Source organism: Pongo pygmaeus, chromosome 9, assembly GCF_028885625.2.
Source record: "Pongo pygmaeus isolate AG05252 chromosome 9, NHGRI_mPonPyg2-v2.0_pri, whole genome shotgun sequence".
NCBI lineage: Eukaryota > Metazoa > Chordata > Mammalia > Primates > Hominidae > Pongo > Pongo pygmaeus.
In genome coordinates, this window is record NC_072382.2 from 78,291,255 (window position 1) to 78,304,643 (window position 13,389).

Here is a 13,389-nt window from a genome sequence, read left to right on the forward strand (position 1 = left end):
TTGATAAAATGTAAATCTGTTGAACCCTGCCACATTTAGTATCCCCACCCCTAAATCCTGTTCCAATGAAAAAATTAAAACCTGATACAAAAAAAAAAAAAAATTTTTTCAGTTAACCTATTTTGTGTCTGTAGGCTGACCTCAACCCTGTAACGTAACCCATTAAATGAATTTTCTTTTTTTTTAAGACAGAGTTTCTCTCTGTTGCCCAGGCTGGAGTGCAAGGGCGCAATTTCAGCTCACTGCAACCTCTGCCTCCCGGGTTCAAGCGATTCTCCTGCCTCAGCCTCCTGAGTAGCTGGGATTACAGGCACACACCACCACGCCCAGCTAATTTTGTATTTTTAGTAGAGGTGGGGTTTCACCATGCTGGTCAGGATGGTGTCCAACTCCTGACTTCATGATCCACCCACCTCGGCCTCCCAAAGTGCTGAGATTACAGACGTGAGCCACGGCGTCCTGCCTAAAATGAATTTTCCAGATGATTGAATAACAGTAGTCCTTTGATAGGAGATAATGACTTGGTTTACGGCCTTAATATACTACTTAATTACTTAACATGTTTATTAATAGAATGATAAATGTACAGAGTAACCTATAAGCATGAAATACTTTTGCTTTCAGTAGTTTCATGTAAAGAAAAAAACTTGAAAATAGTAATACCTGAGGACCCATGGGAATAATAGACACTGGGGAGGTAGGGTGGGGAGCGGGAGCAAGAGCTGAAAAACTACCTACTGGGGACTCTGCTCACTACCTGGGTGACAGGATCATCTGTACCCCAAACCTCAACATCACACAGTATACCCAGCTAACAAACCTGCCCATGTGTTCCCTGAATCTAAAATAAAAATCGAAATAATTTTTTTGAAAAAGACAGTAGTATTACCCATGGGACAAAATTTGTACTATTAGCAAGAATCATTTTGTGTCTCATTTAGAAACAATTTGACTTTTGTTCCAGTGTTTAAACTTTGACAAAAATGGTTTTGAATAGATCTTTATAACCTGATGCCATAAATACAAGATTCTCTGATACCTTCATTTAATATATCAATATTGGGCCTAAAACAGTATTCTGTAAAGCTTAAATTGGTATTAACTATGATCATCTTGATGTCTATGATAGATAATAAACAAGGTTGTACATACCTTAAAAAAAAAAAAAAAAAAAATTAGCCAGGTATGGTGGCATGCGCCTGTAGTCCGAGCTACCTGGGAGGCTGAGGTGGGAAGATCACTTGAGTGAACCCAGGAGAGGAAGACTGCAGTGAGACAAAATCACGCCATTGCACACTCCTGCCTGGGTGACAGAGCGAGACACTGTGGGGCGCGAGAGGAAGGGGGAGGGGGGAGAGGAGGGGGAGTGGAAAGGAAAGGAAAGGAAAGAAGGAAAGGGAATGGAAGGAAAAGGAAAGGAAGGAAAGGGAAAGGAAGAAGAAAGGAAAGAAAGGAAAGGAAGGAAGGAAGCAAGCAAGAAAGCTACAAGCAAAGCTCAATAGGTGCTCGGAAAATAGATTGTAAACTGAGCCTAGGAGAACGTGTAGAGTTTTAACAGGCTGAGAAAGAGGCTAAGAAAATAAATGATCAAAGGCCCAGGGATAAAAGAGCAGTAGGAACAGAGTTAGTGTAGGAAGTGGTAGAAGAGAAGCCTAGTTCTATAATATCCAGTACCTTACAAACATGAAGTAAAAAAGGCCTGGTTTAGTGATGCCTTGAATTAGGTGCTTCCCTGCATAAGGACAGTTACCTGTAGCAGCTCTTTAGCTGAACCTCTCTTCTCCACATCCATCTCGAGACAGCGGTTCAGAAAGTCCCGGAAGATAGCTGACAGCTTCTCTGGGTTCTGAAGTTCTGGGGTCCCATTGGTGGCAATGAGGTACAAGGCCTGGCAATAAAAATGGTGAATCACCTTGAGCTCCAACTGAGGCTCTCTCTTGTTCCCCATATACAAGTTCTAGAAATATGGTCAGCTGCTTTATGCTCTAGGATGCAAAGTAGCAGCTGTGTATATATACTGGAAAGAGTATGACCTAAGGATCAGGTTGAACATTTTAAGGCCATGAGACTATGTGCAACTTCCCTGTCTGTAAAGTAGGGATGATGCCCATCTCACATGTCTGTAAAAATAAAATAAGATAGTGTATTTGAAAGTACTTTGTAAACTTATGAAATATGTTACAGACCTAAGGGTTTATTATTATTCTTTTTTTTTTTTTTTTTTGAGATGGAGTCTCACTCTGTTGCCCAGGCTGGAGTGCAGTGGCACGATCTTGGCTCACTGCAACCTCCACCTCCCAGATTCAAGCGATTCTCCTGAATCAGCCTCCCAAGTAGCTGGGATTACAGGCACCAGCCACTACACCCGGCTACTTTTTGTATTTTTAGTAGAGACAGGGTTTTACCATGTTGGCCTGGCTGGTCTCGAACTCCTAGACTCAAGTGATCCGCCTGCCTCAACCTCCCAAAGTGCTGGGATTACAGGCGTGAGCCACTGTGCCTGGCTTTATTATTATTCTTGCTTACACATCTGAAGGGTTTATTATCCATTTAGCCTGTTGAGTTAAACATCTGCCCAGCTGCTGGCAGAAATTATTCCTGGTGCCTTCACCTCAGTCATCCAAGAACTGATCTCTTCTAGCAGGAGAGGATATTAAATGTAAGTGAAAACTGTTGCCACCCTGGTCCCCTAAATGAAGCGTCTCCTGGGAAAGGTAAAGAAAAACATAGTAAGACTAAATCTTTACAATGACTCAGCACTTAATTCAAAGAGTACTTACATAAGCACTGTCTAATTTAATGGCCACAATTAACTCTGGGTAATAGGGCAAGACTTATCATCCTCACTTCACAGATAAGGTCCAGAAACATAAAAAGATATGTCTAGGGCCAGGCGTGGTGGCTCACTCCTGTAATCCCAGCACTTTGGGAGGCTGAGATGGGTGGATCACCTGAGGTCAGGAGTTCGAGAAAATCGCGAAATCTGGTCTCTACTAAAAATACAAAACTTAGCTGGGCATGGTGGCAGGTGCCTGTAATCCCAGCTACTCAGGAGGCTGAGGCAGGAGAATCGCTTGAACCTGGGAGGTGGAGGTTGCGGTGAGCTGAGATCACACCACTGCACTCCAGCGTGGGTGACAGAGTGAGACTCCGTCTCAAAAAAAAAAAAAAAAAAGTCTATGTCTAGGATCATTCTGTCTTATTTCCAACATATCCCAGCAATTATCATCTTCAAATATCTGCAAGGCCGTTCTAAGGGAGGGAAGAATATGTTGTATGTGGAGTCAGAGGCAAAGCTGGGACCAAAGGATAGAAACTACAGAAGGTAGTTTCAGTTTGGTGCACTGAAGCAATTTCCAATAATCAGAGATATCCAAGTATGACATGAGCATGTAGATGACCACCTACCAGCAACAGTGCACAGGGAATTCCTGCACTGGATGGGAGGTAGGAATAAATGAGAAAATAAAAGCAATCAGAATAAATTTCACATTTGCCCACACCAAGATTACCAACCTATTTGCACCTGTGTTGATATGCTCTGTTACAAGGGATAAATTGTCCATGCTAATCTAATGTCCTTTACTTCAGTACTTGATCGAACCCCTCTCATCGACTTAAGGATATCACTTCTATGGTTGTCACTTCCTTCTTGTACATGACCATTTTCCTCCTCTCCACTAAATCATTCCCATTAGCACACAGACATCATCTTTTAGAAAAACCCTCCCATGACTCCATTTTAAGATAGTGCTCCATTTTTGTTACCCTTCCCAGCAAAATTCCTTTAAGAGAAAAAAAAACCTGTTTATACATGCCATCTCAATGTCCTCTTCTTCCACTTTCATGAATTTAAGTAGACTTTCATCCCCATCTCTCTACTGATAACTGATTGTTAAGGTCATTAAGAACCTCTACATTGGCAAATCCAATGTTCATTTCTCAGTCTCATCTTAACCTATCAATCACATTTGACACATAACCTACCCTCCTCCTCCTTCGGGAAGCACACTGTTCTCTTCATCTCCAGGACACTTCACCTCCAAGACACTTCTCTGTTCCCTCACACTAGAAAGGCCACTCCTTGGTCTACTTTGCTAGTTCTTCCAACCTGTAAACAGTGGAATAACCTAGAGCTCAGTACTCAAATCTCTTTTCTTTAACTGTACTCATTCCTTAGGTGAGTGATCTCATCTACCTCTGACTTTAAATACCAACTATATATTATCTACTAATAAATTTATGTTTATAGTCCTGACCTCTCACCCTTGAACTCCAGACTCTTAAGCCAAACTCTACTCCCAGCTCCACTTAAATGTCTAATTAACATTTCAAATCAGCACATTCAAAACCAACTCTTTATTACCCAACTTAAGTATGCTCTTCACCATTTCAACAGATGGCAACTGAATTTTTTCAGCAATTCAGACCAAAAATCTTTTAGTCATTGCTGATTCCTCTTTCTCTAATATTCAGTTCATCTTGTCAGCTAGTCCTTTAAGTCATTTCCTGAGTCTGACCACTTCTCACTTCCACTCCTACCAAGACACCACCACTCTGAACTATTACAACAGTCTCTCGCAGTCTATTTTCCATAAAAGCGGCCAAAATGATCTGTTTAAAACATAAATCAGATCACATTACTCCTCAGCTCAAAACCCTCTAATGACTTCCCAACTCTGCAGAATAAAATAACTTATGAGAGAGAACTTCCCTCTCTACTCTAAAATAGCATACCTGTTCCTCCATTACTCTGTTAACTCCCTTACTTTGCTTTTTCTCACAGCATTTACCATCTGTTACTACATACTAATTTATTTTATTTTCATTAGAATAGTTTCTCGCACTTGACAGGACTCAAATAATTGTTGAATAAATGAATGAGTGACTTCTAATATTCCTTTTCTTTGACCATTTACACTTTAAGTTCAACAGTGACTAGTTGTATCCAGAAAAGGGATCTCTAGGTTGAAAGCCACAGAGAACAGCCTGGATTCTTATTTCCTGGCACTAGAGACAACAGCCCAAATAACTTGAAATAGAACTGGTAACACTCACTCTCAGAGGGTTTTCATTGAGGTATGGAGGCTCCCCTTCAATCATTTCGATGGCCATGATGCCCAGGGACCAGATGTCAACCTTGGGCCCATAGGCCTTTCGTGTCACAACCTCTGGTGCCATCCAGTATGGGGTTCCTACCATGGTGCTCCGTTTGCTCTGCTCTGGGGTTATCTGTGCACAGAATCCAAAGTCAGCTAGAAAAGAAAAATAAGAGAAAGAACATACATTTAGGATATACACTCACTTCAGTAAGTGTTGACTGTATACCTACACATAGGTGACAAGATCTGCCTGGCTTCCAGCTCTGCTATCCTTTGTCTCTCCAAAGTCACTTGACTACCACCTTCATGTCTAGCTCCTAGCCTATTTCCTATTGAACCCTGAAGAGAAATAGAAGGAATATAAGAAACACCATCTCTGGCCTCCTACCTCTCCTCAAACCAGGGGACTTAGTGTTAAAGTCCAAGCTGCCCATTTTGGTCTTGATTGCTCATCCCAATTCTGCTTTGTTCTTGAAAAACCATTCCCATAATCCCAAATCTGGAGACTAGGTTCTTGCCTTATTCCTTGGGCACGAGTCCTTGATTTAAACCCCAATCACCTATGACTAGGCATGGCCCTGTTTTTATGCCCCAAGCCCAGGGCTGCTAGCAGTCCTTCCATAAACTGCCCATCCACCCATGACACAGCCTGTTTGTCTGGTCTACTGGTCTTTACACCTTTGAACAAAATGTTCTGCCTGCCATGGTTTTTACATTATATTGCAATTACAAATTTATTTAAATTAGGAAGCCTTTGAGAGTACGGATTATGTCTTCTTACTTGTCCTCATATCCCTAGAAGGACCAGCATGTACTAGACATTCAATAAAAGTTTACTGAATAACTGAATAAAAGAAATTACACAAAACTCTTTTTTCTAATTATCTATTACATGTTTTCCACACTAGATTGAGAAGGTAGGGAAAATGTACTCTCAGTGCCCATCACAGGACCTAGCATAGAGTAAGCATTCAGCAAAGTTTTTTGTGGTTGTTGTTAAATGTACAAATGAATGAAAAAATAATGAAATGATATCCTATGATTAATACAGAAGAATATAAAACAGCCCTCGTATCCCATGAAATCATAAAGACACTCTGGTGAGTGTCATAGTTACTATTATATGATGACCATCTCACAGGAGACAGGGCCCCACAGGGAGAGAAGTATTATCATTCCTAAAGCTCCTACTTACTTAGCTTGACAGAGCCATCCATTCCCAACAGAATATTGTCACTCTTGATGTCTCTGTGAATGACCTGGTTCGAATGCAAAAACTCCAGAGCCTGCAGACACTATTGAAGTGGTGTGGGCAGGGGGAGAAAGAAAGGACATACATATAATACAGAAGACTTAATAGAAAATCAAGTAATTCAACCTCTTCACTTTAAAATAAAGGAAGTAAGGCCCCAGTGAGTAAAAGGACTTGCCCCAAATCAATCACAGAGCCAGATCTAGAAACAAGTCTTTCATCTCCTAGCTAAACATTCTTTTAACACTCCATGCTGCCTTTCACCTTAAAATTGTTTTTTTAAGTAAAGGAGTTCCTCCAATGTATTTTTTTTTTTTTTTTAATTAGATCCTTGGTAAAGAACCTAAGGCCCAAGAGAAATTACTGAAGAAAAATGGAAAGGATCTTATAATGACAGACTGGAGGAAAACAACAAATAAGGGTCATATTTGAGGAAGCAGACATATGGAAGTGATACTAGAAGCAGTAAGTTAGCAGGATAATCTTATTTTGGTGAGGAGATATTTTGTACTATTTTGGATATGCTGAATTTGACATCTGAAGACAAATGTCCAGTAGGCAACTGAATTTATGAATCTTAGGTTCCATACAGTGGTAAATATTTACAAGTCATTTGGGAAGAGATGATTTTTGTTTAAGTTATAAAAATGGTTGAACCTGGCAAAGGGTATAGGAGAAAGAGAAGAATCTTGGAAAACACCTATACTTAGCAGGCAGAATAAGTAACAAAGAGACACAATGGTACAATTAAAATGCCTGGTTCTGCTGCTACCCCACTGACTATATAATTCTGGACTCCCACCTATAAAATGTGGGAATCAGATGAGATCATCTCAGCTTTCCTACTAAATCAATAATTTGATTTCATTGACCCAAAACTAATTTTTTAGAAACTTCTACCAATTAAAAAACACTAAAGATATAAGTGAACAGGAAAATACTATTTAAATGGTCCTAACCTAATACTTCACTTTCTAAGAATATACCAATGGCTAAATTAAGAATAAAACAATATCCAGAATTGGATTTTCCCTGAAAATGTAGGAGCTGCTCTTCTTAGAAGGGTGGAGAAACAGGTCTCAGCATGTCAGAAATTATGATGAAAAAGAATGATCTTGAGAAAATGGAACCCTCACACATTGCTGGCAGGAATGTAAAACAGTACAGCTACTACAGAAACAGTTTGGCAGTTCCTCAAAAGTTGAGTACAGAGTTGCCATATGACCAGCAATCCACCTGTAGTTATACATCCAAGAGAATGAGAACATACCTCCACACAAAAACTGGTATATAAGTGTTCATAAAGTAATTTTTTATTTTTTATAACAGCCGAAAACAGAAACAACCCAAATGTCCATTCTATTACTTGGCAATACAAAGGAATGAGGTACTGATACATGTTACAAAACGGATGAATCTTTGAAACATAATGCTAGCTAAGTAAAAGAAGCCAATTACAAAAGAGCAAATATTACATGATTCCATTTATATAAAATGCCCAGTACAGGGAAACTACAGAGGTAGAAAATAGGTTAGTGGTTACATAGGGCTGGGAGAGTCAGGGGAGACCTGGGGAGTGACTGTTAATGGATATTAATTTCCTCTTTGGGGTGAAAAAAAGGATCTAAAATTCATTATGATGGTGGTTGTACAACTCTATGAATATACTAAAAACTAGTGAATTATTTACTCTAAATGGGTGAATTATATCTCAATAAAGATGTTTTAAAAAGGAGAAGATGATCTCTATTAGAACTGAAGAATAGTAATACCATCTATTATACAACATTAACACTTTTTTCCAAGTGCTTTTTGATACATATAGCACCCCTAAGGTATATACAGTGTGAATATTGCAATTTCCATTTTACAGATTAATAATGAGGCAAAACGATTTCCCAAAGTATACATATGCATGTATTCTCCACTAGTGAAACTTGGTTCCTGAGGGTAAGGGGGTGGGGTGAAAAAAATCTTAGGTATTACAATGGTTTATGACCCAAACAGCTGAGCTATATATCTATGATATTAAAATTTCATGGCAGGGAGTATGATTAGGAAAAAGGCTCCTTAAGAAGGAGATAATGAAAAGAAGGTTACGAAATACTGCATTAGTAGTGGAACAAAAAAAAAGTCAGAACCCCTAAGAATCCCAGCCTAGTGTTAATTCCATTAATTAATTCCAATTACTTGTGAACATTCTAGATCCCAAAGTTGTTTGCAAAGGGGACCATATTTTCTAGAGAAGTATTGATTTCACATTTTATTTTTCTTAACACTGATTAAATATATAACTACATAATTTCAGCAGTATGCCTTCAGATCTTGCACCATCAAACCCCAATCATGCTATTATACTCATCTCCACAAAATTCTGAACCTCATCTCATCTTCTATGCTTCCCCTAATTTCCTAACTTTTCTATTAGGTTGGTGCAAAAGCAATTGTGGTTTTTGGCATTTTTTTTTTTTTTTAAGTAATGGCAAAAACTTCAATTACTTTTGCATTATTGGGCCACCAGAAAGTCCAGTCTGTCATCAGCAAAACACCCAATATCCTCAATGTCTCTGAATATTCCCTTCATCTTCTTGCTCTAATGGAAATGAAATGTGGTTATTCCCTGAGGACACTGTCCAGGCCTTCTGGAGGGCTTTTTTTCCTCTTACATCAGCATATTATCGATTCTAGACATTTAATAGCAATGAGGAGAAAGGGAATATCTATTTGAGCTTTGTTTTTTGTTTTTATTTTCCTGGAAGTATTTTACCCTAGATTTTTGCTGGCTTGCTTTTATATATCATTCAGATGTTTACTCAAATCTATAGCAAAACCTTCCCTGACTATCTTGTCTAAAATAGTACTTCCTCCATCACTACCTTCTTACTCTGCTTTATTTTCCTTATAGCACATAAATAAAGCAAGAAAGCAGAATAAAAATGATTGAAATATATGCCCAGATAAAAGAGATAAAGGAATATATTATAACGTGCTTAGGCAAGTGGTTATCTTTAAGACTGGAATTATGAGTGACTTTTTACAATATATACTTTCTAGTACTTTATAATTTTTCTACAATGGGTAGAATAAAGTTATTGTTAAAGAAAAAAAATCATGGTGATAGAAATGACAAACACAGGTACAATGCAGGAATGATATCAGTGTCAGCACTAATTTCTACCAATTCCACAGAGCCCAGGCTGAGATCTCACTGTACAGGGAACTTCAGGAGACAGGAATATGGAGGCAGCTTTCTACCCGAGACTGCTTGGCCCTTGGCCTTACCTCACGGCACACAGCTGCAATCTGGCCTTCATCCATGCAGGTTTCTGTCACCACGTCTGTCAAGGAGCCTCCAGCCAAGTATTCCATAACAACCCACAGCTCATCTCCCACGAGGTAACTGCAGGAATACAGATAAAGGGTGAGAGGGAACAATCAGAGTACACTGAGCCATAGCACTGGGTTTCAAAGGCTAAGCATATACACAGAGTGAAACTACGTCTTAGCACAAAGTAAAGTAAAAGGTTCTTTACTTTGGGGAAAAGCAGAATCTGGGGGACAGAATCACTAACTTTGAATCTCTCAAGGATGCTCCTGGAGAAAACCAAGTATACATGTTCTGTGAAGCCCCAAAGGGCAGAACTAAGATCACTAACTTAAAGTGATACAATAAAATTATATTTCATCACAACACAAAGGAAGACATCCTAAAATTAGAAAGACTGACATGATTCCCACACCTCTAGAAGCATCCAAACATTTGACAAAGATAGGATTTAGAGTCCATGTTACCCAAAGAAGAGAGAGCTACTAAACCTCCCAGAGAGTCCTACCAGATCTGAGATGTATGAGACCAAGTATTGGGTCTTGTTCAAGACTCTATCCCCAGAGTCCAGCACAGCAGATGCCAATCTTTACTAAATAAATCAATGAATAAAATAAAAGATAACTATAAATATTAAATGAAATAATGTTTGTAAGAGTCCCTTAAAAGCTGCAAAGTGTTGTATACATAGTCATTATGCTGATAATTGACCTCTACTTTTGAGTGTCCGTGGTTCAAGAATGGAACGAATTTAGCAAGGGCTTACGGAGCCAAAGCCTTCTGATAAGCCAAGGCTACCATTTAGTAAGATATCCCCGGAGAGATTATGGGCTGACATGAGTTAGAAATGATAGTTTCACTCAGGAGTTGGATCACTCAACCCTATTACACGATAAATAAAAAGGTCACTTAGCCTATCTAGTCAATGTTTCCTTACTATAGAATCAGACAAATAAAAACAAGGCGAGCCTAGAGCCCTTAAGTCTTCTGCCAGTCTTGGACAAGAAGCTGGATTGGAAAAAAACATTTCTTGCATTGGCTTGAACTGTGTGGTATCATCTTATCTTCATTCTGATATTGGGAATACTGCTGGACAGATGTGGAGACTGTTGGAAGATTTTAACAAATGCACTCAAGCAAAGGGTAAGATTTGAATCCTATTTTTTTGACTACTAATCGACAGCTCTTTCCATAAAACTCTGTGTTCTGATTTATAATTTTTTATTGTCCATGACAAATAAACATGACAGACTAAGTGTTTCTTCAACAATCTCTTTTGAGAGAGAAGACTATGGGGATTTGAACTGCTATGGTCTGAAAGTTTGTGTCCCTCAAAATTTACATGTTGAAAATCTAATCACTAATGTTACTAGGAGGTGGGGCCTTTGGAAGGTGATTACATCATGAGGGTTCTGCCCATGAGTTCATCCATATGTGATGGAGTTCCCCTCTGGGACATCTCACAAAAACCACAGACCCTCATTTGCAACACCTTCACTGAATGCTCAGGTTAAGATCCTCTTCTGTGATCTTACAGAAGTATTTTTTTTTTCTATACCAGACCAGGAACTATTTGAGGGCAAAGATAGCATTATTTACTTCTAATTTCCAGAGTAAAAGTCTCTGGGAATACTAGTAAAGGTATGATTAATAAACAAATCTACAAGTCTCTTAATCCTACTCCCAGAACACAAATTCCTTCAATAACATCGTCTTATCATGTAGATGCATCCACTGATGGGAAACTCACCATTTTGTGAGACAGGCCATACCCTTACTGACAGCTTTCATTTTTCCATATCCTGAGCCAAAATCTAATACCCCTGTCACCTTCAGTAGTTTGCATGAGCTATATCCTCTGTATAATAAGTTCTGAAAGAGATGATAAGGTACTGACTTTCAGAGGATTCTTCAGAGCCAGTCAGGACCCACATTAAGGAGACACAGCCATCTCAAAGAAGAAGGCTTTATTCTTTACAGTATTGGGAATGTCAAAGTTCAACTCTTTTCTTCTTTAAGGAAACTGAAGCTTACTAGTGTTTTAGATGCAGAACAAGAAGGCACCCTTATGAAATCTACCAGTAACAGGAAGAGGTAGCTGGTCATGCAATGTAAGAGGTAAAGAAATTAGAGTCCAAGATTTAGTCCAGTTTCACCTCCACCTATGATGTCTCCGAACCCTGGGCAAGAAGCTTAACTTTTTTTTTTTTTTCAGGTATCGGAGAAAAGAACATGATATAATAGAAAGGTGCTAGATATTGGTGCTAGGAATGTTCAAATTCAAAACACTGCTTTGCTGTTTTATGGCTTACTACTCTTGGACAAGTTATTAACGTCTATAAACCTCAGTTTCCTCGTCTGTAAAATATGGATAAAAAACCCTACCTCACAATGAGATACTGTTCATGAAAGTGCTTGTTACAAAGTAAAGCACAATACAAATATTATACACAACCACTATTACTATTTTGCAAAAAAATTTTGATGAGCTGGAATGATGGGCTAAAATAATAAAAATGGGACTTAATGAAGATAGTCAAAAAATTCTACATTTCCAGTTTAATGCAAGCTTATGTAAAAAAAAAAAAATTAGAAATTTTACTTGACTGCAAACTTACTAGGAGTCAAAGCAGACAACCTAAAAGATAAAACAAGAATGAAATCATTAAGCTGTGTTGAGTTTAGAAAGAGTCCCACTCTCTCCATAGTGGTCAGATCTCAAATTAAACATCTAGTTCTGCACACCGCATTTTAAGAGAACATAAACAAACAAGAAGTTATTCAGGAGGATGAGCAGAATAAGGAAAGATTTGGGATGTAAAATGAGTGAAGGACCTAGATGTTTGACTCAGGCAGATGGGCTGGTAGGTTTCCCTTAGGCAAAACAAACAGTACTAGGATCAACTGTTGCTACAAGGTGGTAGAGTTCAGCCTAACACAGAAGGATTTCCCAGCAATAAAGGTGTCCAGCATTACACAGGGTCACATACAGAGAGCTCAGCATCACAGAAGACTCTTAAATGGAAGCAGTTCTGAGTGCTGGCACTGCCCTCTTCTCTAACAGCTTCACCACCAATCAGTCCCAAAGGCCCTTTCCCTCTGATGGGACCCACCACTCCATACCTGTCCAAGTAATTCACAATGTTTGGGTTCTTGTTTTCCCTCATGACCAGGATCTCATTAATAATCAGCTCTTTCTTGGGCTGCTGCTGAAGATTCATCTGCTTAATGGCCACCTGAAATCAAGAGTATATTCAATGTGCAACCATAGTCATTCCCACTTATTGAGCACCTGCTAAGTACCAGACCTTAAGTACTCAGGAAACAAAGATGAGTAAGATACAGTCTTAGCCCTCGAGTAATTCACAATTTGTCTGTGTAGACCAGTGGTCTTCAAAGTGAGGTCTCAAGCCAGCATCATCATCATCTGGGAGCTTGTTGGAAATAAAAAACTCGGGTCTCACCCCAAATCACTTAATCAGAAGCTCTGTGATGTAAAAAGTCCTCCAGGTCACTGTGATATACATCAAAGTTTCAGAATCAAACCCTGGTGTAGAAAAATACTTTTAAAAAGTCACAACAGAAAAGAGATGCTATAACAGAGGTTCATACAAAATGCTAGCGCAACACAAAATACGGCAAAAGCCAAGAACGCTTTCAATCTGGCCATGTATAGAAGCTTCATAAAGGGGGAGGTGACTTTCTGAACC

At 39.0% G+C, this 13,389-nt stretch overlaps 1 protein-coding gene across 8 annotated transcripts in view; it reads right to left on the reverse strand.

The window, feature by feature from the left end:
• The window catches only part of PAK1 (p21 (RAC1) activated kinase 1), a 155,707-nt gene that overhangs the window by 11,631 nt on the left and 130,687 nt on the right, over positions 1–13,389 (reverse strand). For all 8 annotated transcript variants that reach the window (XM_054437827.2, XM_054437830.2, XM_054437835.2 and 5 more), the window contains 5 exons: positions 12,803–12,915; positions 9,637–9,754; positions 6,298–6,397; positions 5,059–5,255; positions 1,751–1,888 (listed from right to left, as the gene is read on the reverse strand). In XM_054437827.2, the coding sequence (XP_054293802.1) occupies positions 1,751–1,888; positions 5,059–5,255; positions 6,298–6,397; positions 9,637–9,754; positions 12,803–12,915 (666 nt within the window). The remainder of the gene's footprint in view (positions 1–1,750; positions 1,889–5,058; positions 5,256–6,297; positions 6,398–9,636; positions 9,755–12,802; positions 12,916–13,389) is intronic.